The sequence below is a fragment of the Polypterus senegalus genome, chromosome 12 (assembly GCF_016835505.1).
Source record: "Polypterus senegalus isolate Bchr_013 chromosome 12, ASM1683550v1, whole genome shotgun sequence".
In the NCBI taxonomy this organism is placed as follows: Eukaryota; Metazoa; Chordata; class Cladistia; order Polypteriformes; family Polypteridae; genus Polypterus; species Polypterus senegalus.
Window position 1 is genome coordinate 135655997 of NC_053165.1, and position 17647 is coordinate 135673643.

The 17647-nt window shown below is 37.7% G+C and overlaps 1 protein-coding gene across 1 annotated transcript in view; it reads left to right on the forward strand.

Moving 5' to 3' along the window:
* The first annotated feature begins 735 nt into the window (after positions 1 to 735).
* Positions 736 to 17647, forward strand: part of ubl7a (ubiquitin-like 7a (bone marrow stromal cell-derived)) — a 32015-nt gene continuing 15103 nt past the window's right edge. The window contains exons 1-5 of the mRNA XM_039773553.1: positions 736 to 832; positions 2529 to 2715; positions 7402 to 7521; positions 13237 to 13319; positions 16550 to 16634. Coding sequence (XP_039629487.1) covers positions 2532 to 2715; positions 7402 to 7521; positions 13237 to 13319; positions 16550 to 16634 — 472 coding nt within the window. The 5' untranslated portion in view covers positions 736 to 832; positions 2529 to 2531. The remainder of the gene's footprint in view (positions 833 to 2528; positions 2716 to 7401; positions 7522 to 13236; positions 13320 to 16549; positions 16635 to 17647) is intronic.

Consider the following 17647-nt stretch of genomic DNA (forward strand, 5'->3'; position numbering starts at 1 on the left):
TGGAATGTCAAAATGATGGTGGATGACTGCGGTTGTAGTGCCATTGAGACGCAACAGAAAAGGTGGGCAAATGACAGGCCACTATGCAAAGGTCTGAACAAAAAAAATTAAGGAGTGACTGAAACTAATGAAGTTATAAGTAAATTACTGTGTATTTATTATTGTTTTCTTCTCAGTTATTCTTAAATTAGATTACCTAAATATGTTCATGTTAAATTGATTTAGAACAATATTGAAAACATGAATGCATGTATAATTTGTTCAATTTTAATTGCATTTAATTTTTATTTAGTACTTAAATGTGACATAATGGAACATTATAACTATATTTGTATTGAGTTGTTAGTACTAGGGTGTTGTACCGTGTTAGCCGTTATGAATGACTCAGAAAAGTCAAGCAAAATGATTTTTATTGAGTTCTTGAAAGCAACTAAAACATTCACAATTAAAGCAAGTTTTATGAATTTAATTTTGCAGACCTGTGCGAAAATATTAGGAAAGTTTACTAATTTAATATTACATTTAACAATAAAGTCTTCTAGGTAGCAAACAACGTTTTTAATTTACAGAAACTCTGCGTTAGATAAAATACCCTGAAGTAGTCAATAATAATAAAAGATATTCGGCTGTCAATGCGCCAAAACAACGAAACAACGCAATACGCCATACCGAACATGGAGCGCTGCGAGTTCACAAGTGCCGGCTAAAAAGAAACTTTTCTCGAGTCGCCGCTCGATCTCTGTGTTAGTAAACTGAAATATCCCATAATCCTTTTCGCTACTTCCGATTCCGGGACAACAGCGTCTTGATATTCCGCACCGCTTCTGCTTAGGTCAGTGCAAGTATTAATTGTTTATACTGTGTGCGGTTCATAGATTTAGCACATTTGATCAGCACATGTCATATGTTAAGTACGTGAAATGGTTAATGGATCTTCCGAATGCTGTTTTTCTTGATTTTAAATTGAAAGGTTGATGTGTTAAAAGCGGACCATAGTTTTATTATTGTTGCTCAATATCATTTTACCTGTTAAAAATAATCCTTTGAACGTGACAGTTTTCATTAAACATTTAGTAAAAAATAGCTATAAAATTGTATATTTACATACATAATTTAAACATGATTGTCCCTTGTTTGTTTAAAAATGTGTTTCTAAGTGGATCTGTTGTTTACGACTATATAGATGAAGCCTCTTCGACTAGTTTTACTATGGATTAAATCACATTTAGGAATGTAAAATTTCCCAAATGACCAAGGAAAATGCTGTAATTCAATTTCTTATGTTTTTAATGAGTTTCCAGCTGTGTGTGATTAGAACAATGACAGGTAACGTTCTTTGTAGTTCTACGCCTGTTTGTTATAAATGGAGGCTTATTATAATAGCAAACTCTGCTGCATACCAGTATATTACATTTATGAAGAATACAACAGAAGAGTGAGGTGCATATCCCGATGCTCATGGAAATTCACAAAAATTTACTGTTTTAGAGGTTGTGTAAAATACTGTGGCACAGTCACGTTTATATATATATATATATATATATATATATATATATATAAAATCAGCGCCCCATGTATTGAGCATATACATATATAAGGACGCTCTGAAAAAGATGTAAGAGCATTGTAATGATAATCATTTTGTCATGACTAATTCTCTGAGCTAACATAAGATGATTGAAGGACCAAATATTAACCTCTAGTTTATTATGTCTATAATATTACCATGCTTAAAAAGAGATCTTTTTGCATTCTTGTAATAATAATCCCCAGGTATTTAAACTGTACTGATACAATTAGTGAAAAGTGATTTAGCTTTAGCTGTTGTACAAGAGAATTCACTGGAAAAAAACATGCTCTTATTCAAATTAGAGCTGCACTATTCCGTTTTTTGCTAATCAACTACTTAGTCAATTATTATTTCCATTAACCGTAGATCTTAAAAATTCTGCATTTGTGCAAGCATTTTGTTCAAAAATGAAAAAGTTTCATTCCTTGAATAATGCTGTCCTTCATAACAGTAGTATTAATATGCTCTGAAATTACTTTTGCTGTAAAAAGAACATAAAAACAATACTTATCTTTAACTTCGGTACTCCATTTAGTAACCTCCATTTTTTATGTTTATACTTTATATTTATATCCATGTTATATGTATAGAAATAGAATTTTTATGGCTGTTACTAAAATGTTTTGCTTTATTTAATAGAAGACTTCATGTTAGGTTATTTGGCATCTCTGATTTGGCTTGGTGGGAGCGAGCGTTCTCTGAGATGGGCTGCAGTCTTGCCAGTTGTTTGTTGCTGGGTTAAACATAGGCTCACTGTAACACAGTATTGGACTAAGTGGGTTGGAAAATAAATGGATGGAAATATTATACTTTGTTTTATACTTTGTTTTTAAATCTGATTCTGGGCAACATGTTGGTGCAGTGGCTAGTGCTGCTGTGTCACAGTCCGGAGTCTTCATTTTAACCTTTTACAAAGTATTCACTTTGGTTTTTGTTTTTCTTTCTGCTATTCTGTTAGAAAATGACCAGCACAGAATGGTATATTTTCATCAGACTTGCAGAACAACCCTCGGCACCCAAGAAAGTTGTGCATTTCTCAGAGGCAGAGCATGGAGGTACAGCTCCTGGAAGTTTTTGTGTATCCAGATTAAAACAAAAAGTTGCAGCCAGCCTACCAGAAACTGTCCCTGAGCCTGATCTTTTTGGTAAGTGTGGTTGACTCCTTCACTTTATTGTGTTTTGCTTCGCCATGGTGATTGAAAAGTAGGTTTAGAATAGATCAAAATAGCTACTCTTATTATTTTGGGCAGTAAGACTGTACACTCACACTTTATGATGAGTTGTATGAGGTTTTGGACACTCTCACTTTCCAAGATTCAATTGAACAATCTGGTTAAAAACGCCACTGCCATCTCTCCTAAACACCTCCATGCTTCCACAGGTATGTCATCTGGACCAACGGCCTTTCCATTTTTCATCCTTTTCATAGCTGTCCTTACTTCCTTCTTGCTAATCCGTTGCACTTCCTGATTCACTATCTCCACATCATCCAACCTCATCTCTCTCTCATTCTCTTCATTCATCAGCCTCTCAAAGTACTCTTTCCATCTGCTCAACACACTCTCTTTGCTTGTGAGTACGTTTCCATCTTTATCATTTATCACCCTAACCTGCTGCACATCTTTCCCAGTTCAGTCCCTCTGTCTAGCCATTCTGTACAAGTCCTTTTCTCCCACCTTAGTGTCCAACCTCTCATACAACTCATCATACACCTTTTCTTTAGCCTTTGCCACCTCTCTCTTCACCTTGTGCCTTATCCCCTTGTACTCTTGTCTACTTTCTACATCTCTCTGACTATCCCACTTCTTTTTTGCCATCCTCTTCCTCTGTATACTCTCCTGTACTTCCCCATTCCACCACCAGGTTTCCTTTTCCTCCTTCCTCTTTACAGATGTCAAGCCAAGCACCCTTCTTGCTGTCACCCTTACTGCATCTGCTGTAGTTTCCCAGCTGTCTGGTAACTCTTCACTGCCACCCAGTGCCTGTCTTACCTCCTCCCTAAACTCAATCTTGCAGTCTTCCTTTTTCAACTTCCACCATTTGATCCTTTGCTCTGCCCTCCCTCTCCTCCTCCTCCTCCTCTTCTTGATCTCCAACATCATCCTACAGACCACCATCCTATGCTACACTTTCCCCTGTCACCACTTTGCAGTCTTCAATCTCCTTCAGATCAACTCTTCTGCATAGGATGTAATCTACCTGTGTGCATCTTCCTCTCCTCTTATACGTCACCCTATGTTCCTCTCTCTTCTTAAAATACATATTCACCACAACCATGTCCAACCTTTTGGCAAAATCCACTGTCCTCTTACCTTCATTCCTCTCCTTGACATCATACCTACCCATTGCCTTCTCATCACCTCTTTTTCCTTCACCAACATGTCCATTGAAATCCACTACAATCACCATTCTCTGTCTCTTGGGTACACTGTTCATCACTTCATCCAACTCACTCCAGAAATCTTCTTTCTCATCCATTAAACACCCAACTTGCAGGGCACATACATTAACAACATTCATCATCACACCTTCAGTTTCCAGCTTCATAATCATTATTCTGCCTGACACTCTTTTCACCTCCAAAACACTCTTGACATACTTCTCCTTTAGAATAATCCCTACCCCATTTCTCCTCCTATCCACACCATGATAGAACAATCCGAATCCACCTCCCATCCACCTGGCCTTACTCCCCTTCCATTTAGTCTCTTGCACGCACAATATATCAACCTTCCTTCTCCCCCTCATATCTGCTAACTCTCTTCCCTTACCAGTCATACTGCCAGCATCGAAAGTTCCTACCCTCAGTTCCACTCTCTTTACCTTCTTTCTGTCCTTCTGCCTCCGGACACGCCTTCCCCCTCCTCTTCTCCTTCGGCCAGCAGTAGCCCAATTTTCACCAGCACCCTGTTGGCTAACAGTACAGGTGGCGTTCGTTGTTAACCTGGGGCTCGACCGATCTGTTATGAAAATTTGTATCATTCTCTGCATATTGATCTGGCAAAATTTTACACCAGATGCCCTTACTGATGTAACCCTCCCTTATTTATCCGGGCTTGGGACTGGCACGAAGAAACACACTGGTTTGTGCATCCCCTGTGGCTGGGTTACCCATCTTAAATCTATACCCTGTTTAATTTTTGAAAAGTTATATTAAAGTAACAGGGAAGTAGAAGTGGTTTTGAACCTTTGATTAGGAGAGACAATGAATATGTGGGCAAAAGAGGGATAAGAATGGAAGTATAGGGGAAGAGAAAGCGAGGGAGGCCAAAGCGGAGGTAGATGGATAAAGTAAAGGGATCTGACTGGGGAGGAGGTCCAGGACCAAACTGTTTAGAGAAGGTTGATCAAGCACATCGACCCAACATAGAATTGGGAAAGGATGAAGAGGAGGAAGAAGAAGAATTGGCATTCCATTTTACACCTTCATAAATGTCAGCACTTCTGCAGAGCATTAAGTTTTCTCAAAAATATGGCCATTTTAGATTCATAAATATATTCACTGCCCATTACACCAATTTATTAAAGCAACAGCAACTAAGTAAAAAGAGCAAAAACATGTTTTTTTTTGTTTTTTTGATACATGTTAACTAATCTTGTAATAGCATTCTTGCAGTGATCACTGGTATATGAACAGGGTAGTGTGTAAACCAGTCATCAGCAAGCTGCTTTCTGTCAATTGCCATGAATGTACTGTGCTTCTCTCAAGATGGAATCAAAATTGGGGAAGACAAAAGTGCAGTTGTTCAATGTGCTAAATGGCAGTAGGCTTGGTGGGAGGACACAGGCTTGGTGGGAGGACACTGCCTTGGCATTTTTCACAAGTTGAAACTGGTGCTTGTTTGTGCACTGTATGTTCTAAGAAGCTAAAGTACAACACAAGTGGAACAAGGGTACTGTTATGGCTTGACGCTAATCAAGTGCGGGCTACTAATTAATGCCCTTCAATATACATATACAACATTGCCAGAAGAGACTGTCACTATAGCTGCCACTGTATCAATACCAGACTGTGTAAGCCACTAAAAACATACAGTAGAAGCTATAGGCGCACTGCGGTGCATGGCCTGTTATTCTCATGACTTTCTTTTTTTAACAAAAGGAGGAGGAGAGCAGGGCACTGAAATGTGATTTCTTCTGACAAGGTGGCAACATCCTTACATCCCTTTGCTCAGGAAAGAGAGAATAGCTTGAAAAAAGTGATTTAGATCAGCTACTGCATATATATATATATATATATATATATATATATATATATATATAATTCACTAAGGGCACGCAAGACAGTGAGCGCAAGCAAGACAGAGCCCCACCCGCCAACTCTAACCCTCCTACCGCATCATGGGATACGCACGACAGAGCCACGCATGCCAACTGTAACCGTCCTCCCGAGTCCAGCATCGCTCTCGAGCAGGCAACAACTCCCCAAACACAGCTTCAGTCGCTTTCGTCTGTGCAAAAGTCAACATGCACCTCTGAGCAACGTTGACTTTACACCGTGCGCAAAACAGAGAGCCCCGCCCACCAACTCTAACTAAGGGCACGCAAAACAGAGAGCCATGCCCACCAACTCACAGAGCCCCACCCATCAACTCTAAGACCATGGGATACGCACGCATTTAGTGTATAAATGGATATAAATAATTGCATGTAAACAAAATCTGTTGTATGTAAACGTTATTGTTTTTTCATCAGAAAACCCGGTTTCCATGTTAACCTGTATTAGTTTAAATGGCACTTTTACCACTCGCAATAGGGCGGACGCACTGACTTATTGTGTCGACTGGGCATCACAGTGAATGCGGTATATATATATGTCTATGTTTTCCGTAGCCTGCTACAGGAAGGTACTGTCTCGACCATTGGCATTGGTTTCGATCCTTGCTATTTTCGTTATACTGCGACAGTGGTTTCCTAAGCCTTTGTTATACCGAATTCCTTTCTCACCGTTTTCCGTTTCTATTCTTACGCCGCCGGCTTCGGCTATTTATATTCCAGTAAGAATGTTGAAATAACGGACTGTGCACTTCACTTTTTTACAGGCATAAATGTTGCTTTATTTTTATATTTATGTTCACTACTTAATGTGATTATTCTTTATCTGACAGCAGTCTGTGTTGCAATTCCATTCTTCATTTATGTTGATACACTTTTTTTGTTTATTTTCAGTGCTGTGCAAAATAAAGGAGTCACTTTAAAATTGTACACTTTATCCAAATTTAAAATAAAAATGGTGCAGTTTTCTTTTTCATTTTAGTCGGTGGACTAGTTCAGTATTCATTTATAAAAGAAGCAACCATTATATTTTTTGATGTACTTATTAAAATATGCTCAGCTTTTGAAATGTTACAAAAGGAAGAATTTAAAATTTGTTAAATGCAGAAATCAAGAATCACTATTAGAATTATTTTAAGTTGTAAGTTGTAAAAAAACAACCAAACCTTTCTATGTTTCAACAAGTAGGTCAGGCACTTAATGAATTTTATTTTGCCTCACTTGCTTAGTTCATGCTATACCATTTTTTTGTATACATGTATTTGAATATGTTAACACCAGTCAAACATTGCTTAAAAGTTTTATATTTGCAGCTAATGTTTATTTTCTTGCTAATTAATTGTTTACATTTAATAATTGCTTCAAACTTATATATTATTAAAACATTGTTTATATGTGTATGGCCATGCCCTTTAAATAAGGCAATAGGGTTAAATGTATTGCAATTCAGGTAAAATGTGCTGTACATGTTTAATTTTTTTTTTATTCTAGCATGAAATTTTCAGTATTTTTCTCAAAAAATAATGTCATGTTCACAACATTTGTGTTCATTTCAGACTTGGTGTACTGTGGTCGAAAGTTAAAGGATGAACAAACTCTGGATTTCTATGGGATTCAGCCTGGATCTGCTGTTTACATATTGAAGAAATCCTGGCCAGAGCCAGATCTTCAACCCGGTTTGTAAAATGCATCTGCTTCTTATTCTTGTTAAAGTTTTTATGGTATTCCCTTACTATTGTGTAACGTGTATATGCCTTTTTTCATTTTGCTGCTTACTGAAATAGTGTTATACTATTATTTGAGTGTATGTGATATTTAAATGCACATGACACATACTGAATATAGCATAGCTGAATTATTTAGGAATTTGAAATCCTTTACACTGACCTGTTAATGTTGTAGAGGGTGGTGTGCTGTGGTCTTCTAGGGACATAAGTTAAGCATTTTCTTCCTGATTTGTTTTTGTGATTAAATTTCCTACCAGTGTATATTTTAATATCCTACAAAAATTAACAGAACATTTGAGAACAAATTTGGAATCTAATCTTTTTACATCATGATTTTTATCTTAAAACAGCATCTTTATGATTAACTGGTTCACAGTACATTAAGTCACACTGCGTGACCTTTTGTAATTCATTGTTATTTAGTATTTATGTAGGAAAAAGGACCAAGTAAGAACTCAAAATCTAAACAAACTAATCACTTGTCGTCACTTCACCATCTCATCAAGGTCTGCCTGTAAATAATGAAAACTCCCAGTATAACTGTAACAAGTTATTTATATAACACTAGGGGGCTTTTCCCCCTGCTTACCTGCCCACCACCTCCCTCTCCCCCCAGGGGTGTGCTATGTGCCAGCCACTTTGCATCTCAACCGCTCGCGTTGTGAAGGGGGGGGGGCTGAACGCACGCTAAGGAGATGCGGTCGGATCAACTGCTGGCTTGCTGCCAAGCTGCGTGATCTGCATGTCGCGGAGTGCTTCAAACATTTAAAAGCCTGTACAGCAGCTGTCCTTTTGTCTCACGGGACATTAAAGTGTCTACGAGAAAATCACGTATCGTTACCTTCTAAGCCTTCCAAGATTTTTTTTTTTATAATAGAGAGACATTTTCATGCAAAAAGTGTAACTCAAAGTGTTTAAGAAGTAAATAATTACCATAACAAATGAAAATAAATGAGATACATAAACACGGACGTCTCCCATGTAAATTAAGAGATAAGTAATATAAATGGGAAAAGTCCCTAAGCATGGCTTAAATTACTAATAACTCATTTTTTAAGTCTGTAATTGTAATTGTGTGGTAATTGACAAAGTCTGTTAGATGGGCAGGGACAACAACTCCAGCCAGTGAGATGCTAAAGAAAATAAAAGTCCAGTGGTTCCAAGGGCAATAGACTGCCCAGCCCCCATTGGGCATCCTATAAAACAGTAATGAATTGCCTTTTAATATTTATGTTATGATTCACAGTTCTAAATGAATAATTGCATTGGGTCTTGTCAAAACTTGGAGTATCCACATCACATTTCAACATGACTGGCAGCTGCAGAATACTTGGATCAGGTGGCAATGGCATAAGACGCCAGCACAGAAAACTGGAAAAGGAAATTGAGAATAGTAGAGGTTATTAAAAGTGCATGATATCTATACTAATAAAAGGCAAAGCCCTCACTGACTGATTCACTCACTCATCACTAATTCTCCAACTTCCCGTGTAGGTAGAAGGCTGAAATTTGGCAGGCTCATTCCTTACAGCTTACTTACAAAAGTTAAGCAGGTTTCATTTCGAAATTCTACACGTAACTGTCATAACAGTCGACAACGTCTGCCATGTTAAACTTTCTTATTTATGGCCCCATCTTCACGAAAGTTGGTAGACGGCTTCCCTGCACTAACTGAAACCGATGTACTTACTTATTTCAGTGGTATGACGCCAATGTTGGCCGCCATATTGAACTTTCCAACGTCACTAATTCTCCAACTTCCCATGTAGGTGATGCTTAAGCCCTTTATCTATGGTTCTGCATGTGAGTTGATGGCTGGCGCTAAATTGTTCGGTTGTCGCTTTCAAGTGTACTGAAATGGCCAAATATTTTACACCTTTGGAGAACCGCCAATGCCTCTTAAACATCTTAGATTCACAGGTGACGATTTGAGTAGTGGACACTTTGATGTTTATGAATGTTTCAACTCTCAAAAGCTGGATGTGAAGTTATCAATGAAACTGATTGTATACTTACAACGCTTGACAGATGCCGAATGTCTCTTCAGCACAACAAGTCCTGCAAATACTGTCGTAATTGAAACAAACCATGAAACTCAAACCGATTATGACAGCAGCAATCCAAGCTGTGAGATTTGAGGCAAGATTGCTTTTCACATGGCCAACTGTACGTTGCATGCTCAAGTGTAAACTCAGCGCACAGCTTGGTCATATTACAACTGGAGGGCCGAACTGACAACGTGGCATACAAAGAGATCCTTAACAAATAATTATTGGTATATTTTCCCTCAGTTTAAAAAGGTTTACTTTTCTTCTTAAAAATTTTAAGGTAGTACTTCGCCGCTGTGAAGTGCTGGTATTTTGCTAGTTGTAGTATATATTATCAGTTTGAACAGGTGGGGGGAAAAAATGACGACATGAAAAAGACAAATAAACAAAGTGAATTTTTAGACTTTTTTAAAAAGTGTTTCGTGGTATAAGCTCAGCTTATCTTTATCAGTAAAATGTTCCACATTTTTGGTGCATATGAGCAAATGGCCATCTCACCAGTCATTTTATACTTGGTCCAGTGTTTGAAGACCTAAATAGTTACTGGGAATGTAAGGGGACAGGCAGGCAGAGAGACAGACAGACATTAGATCAGAGGATGTAGAGCCCCATGGTCTTTTGATGCTACAGATAAGTAACTCTTTGTGTCACCTGCATAGATGTATTAGTTGATGTTATACTTCAAAGCAGTCTGTACTTGCAGGAACATGAAAATTGAGAATAATAGCTAACCATGAATTCTGGTACACAGAATACAATATAATGCAGGGGTCAGCAACTTTTTTTCCTCTGAGAGGTACTTTTACAAAATGAAAATGGCTGAGAGCTACTTCTGTTTTCTAACGTTTATTTTCATAGCTTATTTCAACCCAAACAAACTGAATAAGCTTGTTTTGCCTGAACATTTACAAAATGTAAGTGTCCACAACTCACAATTTGCATTAAAACATCACAAAAAATATTTAGTTCACCTGCAAGTGCATTTTGTATGTCTGTATGCATTTTCTAGTGTATTTCACACTATTGAATTAAAACATGAATGCTGTCAAAACAAAACAATGAAATTCCAAATACACAGATATGACTTATTCATTTGTCATTTTGTTCCATGTCACTGTTTCACTTTATTCACAGGTCCAGTTGCATGTGTGATGTGTTTTTTAGTTAGTGAGATGACTGGCACTGCATGGAGTCAACAAGAGTGGCAGGTGTATGGTGAAGTGGAGCCACTTAGGTTCACTCTTATAGAGTCATTAAATTTTTATCTGTCAGTCTTGATCTGAACTTTGATTTCATGACATTCATGTCAGAAAAGACAGACTCACAGAGGTCTGTAGACCCAAACAAAGCAGACATTTTCAGAGTTGCTTGATGAAGATTCTTATAGTTACCTGGCTCTACTAAGCTCCAGAAATGCTGAGAATGCTGTTGAGACTTTAACTGCACATTATTTTGAAGGTTTACTAATATATAATACAGTGGTTCCTTGGTATACGTCCGCTTTGGAATAAGTCCAACTTGGTATACTTCCTGTTTGGACGCGAAACATTTTGCTTGGCATACAAGCTTTGTTTGGAATACAACTCGCGTGCTAGAAAACCTCACACTACCAATGTTTACCTCTCTCGAGACAAAGCCACAACTGCCCACGAGCGTCAGTACACCAGTTGCTAGCATTCAGTTAACAACCCACGCTATAACTCTCTATGAATTTTCACGTGATTTTGTGTTTTTTCGCGTAAATTTGAATTGATTGTTGAAAACTATGAAGGTGGCATTTGTATCCAGGACTTGGCTGCTGCATACCGTATGCCGAGAACAACGGTATATATGATTGTGAAAAACAAAGACGTTATTAAATAGTAAAGTGAGGTTAAATTTTCATTTATTTCATCTAATTGCTTTGGTATTTATGTACAGTATATTAGTATTAAGCGGTTCGCTTGCCGGGTCCTCCCTGCGTGGAATTTGCATGTTCTCCCTGTATATGCATGGGTTTCCTCCGGGCGCTCCGGTTTCCTCCCACAATCCAAAGACATGCAGGTTAGGTGGATTGGCGATTCTAAATTGGCCCTAGTGTGTGCTTGGTGTGTGGGTGTGTTTGTGTGTGTCCTTCGGTGGGTTGGCACCCTGCTCGGGATTGGTTCCTGCCTTGTGCCCTGTGTTGGCTGGCAGACCCCAGTGACCCTGTATTAGGATTCAGCGGGTTAGAAAATGGATGGATGGATGGATATTAGTATTAAGCAGTGTTTAAATTATTTCATACAACCACATCAATGTATAATATTCCAGTAACAATAGGATTTTTTTTCATGGGAACAGATTAATCATTTTCCCTTTATTTCTTATGGGAAAATTTTGTTTGGTATACATCTTGTTTGGTATAAGTCCAAGGATGTGGAACAGATTAAGGACGTATACCGAGGTACCACTGTATATAAAATCCAAAGTCTTTCTGTCTGTATGTATGTCTGCTTTTCATGAGAGAAGTACTTAACAGATTTAGATTTTTTTTTCTATAATTTGCCTTAACATTCCAGTTGATTTTGCAACTTCTCTCATTTCGCTACATATATCACAGTTCGCTTGCGGTACTGATTTATTTGCGCGAATCCGAGATCCATGCAACAGGCTTGGGGGAGGGGCCTTCCTCACTCACTCGCCAGCTTTGGGACGTGTTCCTTAACTCCGCTTAGCTAGCAAACGAGAGAACAATTGAATTCAACTTTCAATATTTAAAATAAAGTGTTACTTAAAGACGTTTCTGATGTACTAATCGGCGGTATACTAGAAATAGTTAACAGTTGATTAGATACTTGCATTTTTACAAAATATTTCAGGGATACAGTAGTTAATCCATTCATCCATTATCCAACCTGCTATATCCTAACTACAGGGCCACAGGGGTCTGCTGGAGCCAATTCGAGCTAACACAGGGCACAAGGCAGGAAACAAACCCTGGGCATGGTGCCAGCCCACCGCAGTTTGTCTGAACTACTGCAAGTTAAAAACTACTTAGAGGCAATTTTTATGTATACAGAAACAATCATGTACAGCCACTGAACTCTGGGAGCTTTTCAAGGTGATTATTTATTTCTCAGTATTTGCTCTTTCAAGTCTTATTTGCATGTTCAGTAGTCTTCACGTGCACTGTATGACTATACATTCTCAAAACCATTTAATCCAATTTAAGCTTGTGGGTGCATCAGCAGTACTGGGCAAAAGAAACCTTTAGAAAACTAAAAGTCTGCACTATTGGAAACAGGTTGAAACCAATCAACATTCATATAAGATTACTGTAAGCTTTTCATTACTGAGTGGATGAGAGTCTGAAGCTACTTGTGACCTGAAAAATATCCCAGGAATCAGAGGGATTGACTCGTTCTCATATATTAGAATGACCTGGTAATTTCCCAAGTGAATAGCATTTACAAATAATAGTCACCAGCAAAGGGATGAGGATTTAAAGAAGTGCACAGAAGATGTGCAACCAACAGGCTTAGTCACACAAGTGAGCAGCAACTATCAAGTGTTGAGTATTGTAAACACTTTTTCCTCATATTCTGCATATCCTTCTCATATTTCTCAATTAACCAATTTATTCTTGATCCTTTAGAGCCTGTGGACAGAGCTGCTGCTGCCAGGGAATTTCGTGTTTTGCAAGCTGCTCTTCATACAAGTCCTGCCTACAGGGATTCGGTAAGAAAGATGTCACTTTATTTTACTGGCTATGATATGTTGTTAATGGTACTGTATAAAAGAGAGACTGATTAAGACTATATAAATTAGTTGTGTTGTCTCAAGCAGATTTTAGTCAGAAGTGTGGCAAAAAATTAAAAAGTTGAACAACTAGCTGCCCTCTCACTATGGCCTCTTTACTGTCAGTCTGGCACAGTAATTCACCTTAATTTTTTTTTCCCTAAGAAATGTGGGTAATATGATGTCCTCACCATCTTCATCACTCCTAAATTCTCCACCGATTGTCTTTTGTTATATATTATAGTCCACATGGCTGTAAGTATAGAGCCTGATCCTTTAAAAGGATGTCATCAAAGGTGGACATCAAGCTCATCCGTGATCTTTTTGTGTCCAAAAAGAACATTCTCCATGCTTGTTTGCTATAGGTTCTAACAAATATCATTACAGTTCAAAAACACTGAATTCGTTTCAGCTTTATGTACATGCCCCCGTTTAAGCAATAGATACCATGATCTTATGTGAGCACAAGATAAGAGGTGCACACTATCTTTGGATGACCTACTCTGAATTACGAATATCCAACCATTTCAGTGCTTTACAGTGTTGGACATCGACTTCATTACATCTAAGTTGGTAGGCATAGATGAGGAACCCCTAATGGACACCTCTGAGCCAGAACCCATAAAGAGGGAAGTAGTGATAGAAGATGACTCGCTTATTAGGGGATTGACAGATAGGTTTACTACACAAAGTCTTTTCAATTGCTTTGCCTTTCTGGTGACACAAGTGTGAGACCTCCCAATGCTTGTGGATAGGCTTCTGTCTAGAGTTGGAGTGGATTCAGTTCTTATTGTCCATATTGCAACAAATGGCATAGGTAAGGGGAAAGCTGCCAGTTCTTCAAGATACATTAAAAGAGTGAAGTGCTGCTAACCTGAAGATGGATGATTGGCAGCAGTGGTACCCAGTGTGGCAGAATATGGTCTAACTGATTTATTTTTAAAATACAAAAATAAACATGCAAAAATACATTCAGAAAATGTTCATTTGTAAATAAAATGCAGTGTTTTGTTCAATGAACATATTTTTGGATGAAAGTTTCAATTTAATAATGCCATTTCTAAGGACAATGGTGCAATAGCGTTTCTTGTAAACAGAGAACATATTTCATGCTCTTTAATGTACTTTATTTAAAATGAATAAGTAACAAAAATATAAAAACTACCCACTCCAATATCTATAAAATGTGTTTACAGATGTAAAGTTTGCAAATCCACAACATTCTGCTACAGAGGTCTAATTCACATTTGGCGGAGAGCCTCTTGCTGCTGTAGCGGTTTGTTCTTGAGAAGACTGGGTTTGAGAACTGGCCCTGGCACTGTCTGTGCTATAATCTGCAAGCTCTTGATATGTCAGTTTGAGTTTTTCTTAAGACATTTAGGTTGTCCACTGGAGTAAACATTGTCCCATTGCATTGCAAATAAAAAAGAAACAAACGGAACCAAGCAGATTTATAAAAAGGATAAATGGATGTTGAGCTGACACAAAAGCATAAAACTGAATACTGGCTCTCCTGATTGGATGGACCATAAAACTATGCAAGATAAATTAAACTTTTAAGTACAAGTAGTGAGAAGTCAAGCAAAATGACACCTTTTATTAGCTAACTAAAAAGATTACAATATGCAAGCTTTCGAGGCAACTCAGGCCCCTTCTGCTTGCCTGAAGAAGGGGCCTGAGTTGCCTCGAAAGCTTGCAGATTGTAATCTTTTTAGTTAGCTAATAAAAGGTGTCATTTTGCTTGACTTCTCACCACATCCAAAATGGCTAACATGGTACAACACCCTGGTACTACAGACTTTAAATGCAAGAAAAATAATATGTTACATGTTTGAAAATCAACTTTGTACACTGTTTGCTTGTTTGATTATCCATGTGCTTTTGGTAAATAGATGATTGTGATGATCACTGTCAGAGTCAGAAGCAATTTTTAAAAAGTGTACAGAGTATTTGTAATATAATTTGGTATAATTTCCAATTTTAGATGTGCTAATCTGATGACACTATTTTTTCCAGGATATATTTTAGTTTACATTGAAGACTGATTTCTAGTTTTTTTTTTTGCAAATTTCAAAATACTACATATTTATGATACTTTAAACCACATTTACAAGTTCAAAATGGTAAAAAGAGTTTTAACAAAGTCGTCAGTTTTTCAACAGTTTACAGTCGCAACAGATGGGAAATATTCTCAGTGTCTGTGCGTTGTGGATGATAATGGTGAAAAAATATTTGTGATTCAAAAATCAGTAATTTTACTGCTTCTGAAAAGAATGCACTTTCAAGAGCATCAAATTTAGAAAGACGCTGCATTTTCATCCAAAGTGTAAGAAGCTGTACTTGGCAGCGATGAAATGCCTTGAATCTTGCGTGTTGTGTTCTTTCAATCAATATAGTACATATAATTACAATTAGTCTAATTACAAATTGAGGAGTTGGTGGCACCATAAATTGAGGAGTCTGAGTGAAAGGTTTTGCGTACCGATTCCACAGCCCTGGTAATTCTCTTGTTCATTTCCACCTTTAGTTATTATGTTGTTTGGTTTTGGACATCACTTAAAGTTAGAAAAATCCTAGGTATTCCAAAGATCCATCTTTAGTCTGCCATTATGTTTAAGCGTCTCTGCGTGAGCGTCTCTGTTTTCACATGTTCACGAGCTTACCTATCCACCAAATATTTCAGTTAATGCCAGTTATGTGCTATCGCGGTAATAACAGGACAGGATGAATTAAAGCGAATCAGTAGAAGATATCCTGTCATTTTTTAAGGCTTCCGAGTACATGTGTAGTGACAAAAACGTAAACATACCTACCTTTGTCTGCTTGTAAATTACATCTTCTGGATATAATTGCCATGTCTTGAAGTTAGAAAAGTCAATTCATCAGTAAGTTGCAGTTGGAGAGAAAATATAGTGCAAAAGGTCTAAACAGAAGAGTAACTGTTCCATAATGAAGCAGAGAGAAAGTGGACTTTGTGATGTTAAAATGAGAATTTCTGTTCTTTTTGATTACACATTTTAGTGCATTTTTTGTTTTCTTGAAGCCTGTCCATTTAGTTAGGAGGGTTGAAGAAGTTAGAGAAAAATATATTTAGTTGTATTAACAGTATTGCTTTTTTATATTTTGAATTCAGTTCAGTACTTTGTATAATGTGTTCCATTTCTTATCAGGTTTTTAAGATGCTAAATAATAAGGAATCTCTTGATCAAATAATCATTGCCACTCCCGGTCTTAGCAGTGATCCTGTGGCTTTAGGCAAGTATATGCATCCTAATTATTGCTAACAGTTACTTTAATTGTTCACTTTCCTCATAAATGGAATTGTCAGCTATCCTAGATAATTTCAAACCTAGAAGTAGAATGTTGTTCATCTATCATCCATTACCATTATCTTATTGATATTTGTAATCTTTGAGAGCACACTTTTTTTAAACACTCAGTATTTGTATACCCAGCTATGAAAAAGGGGTCCTCCATTTTTGCTACCAGCATTGTCATATGCTGTCACTTTAGAGCAGCTGACCAAAATTGAATAAAAATAATTAAGTAAAATGTAATAAATGAATAAATAGAATATTTAACATACAATGTATACTGTACTGTATATACATAAGTAAACAATTATGTATTTATATCTATTATATATTTATACACACTTTTGTTATGTCACAATATCTGAATTATTATGATTTGACTGTTCAGTAACCTTGCCAGAAAGGTGGTGTGAGAAGATCAGTCCTGTGGGATGGCGGAGGTCTTTATTCTGTTTACCTTTCGAAGGCAGTGAGTGTTGTATGTAGAAGAAAAGGCAGCTCATTGCAGATGATATTTTGTGCTTCCTTCATCACTCTTTCCAGGAATTTTTTTAACACAGCATGAGCCATGGGATTGCTCATTTTTTCCGATATAGACCTGATTTTAGGGCGGCATGGTGGAGCAGTGGGTAGTGCTGCTGCCACGCAGTAAGGAGACCTGGGTTTGCTTCCCGGGTTTCCTCCCACAGTCCAAAGACAAGCCAGATGCAGGTTAGGTGCACTGGCGATCCTAAATTATTGTGTGTGCGCTCCCTGTGGTGGGCTGGTGCCCTGCCCGGGGGTTGTTTCCTGCCTTGCACCCTGTGTTGGCTGGGATTGGCTCCAGCAGACCCCCATGACCCTGTCGTTAGGATATAGCGGGTTGGATAATGGATGGATATATCTGATCTTGAGACAAGATTGATGCATCAGTCTGCATCTCAATTTTTCAAAGAGGGTATACAACAGAATTAT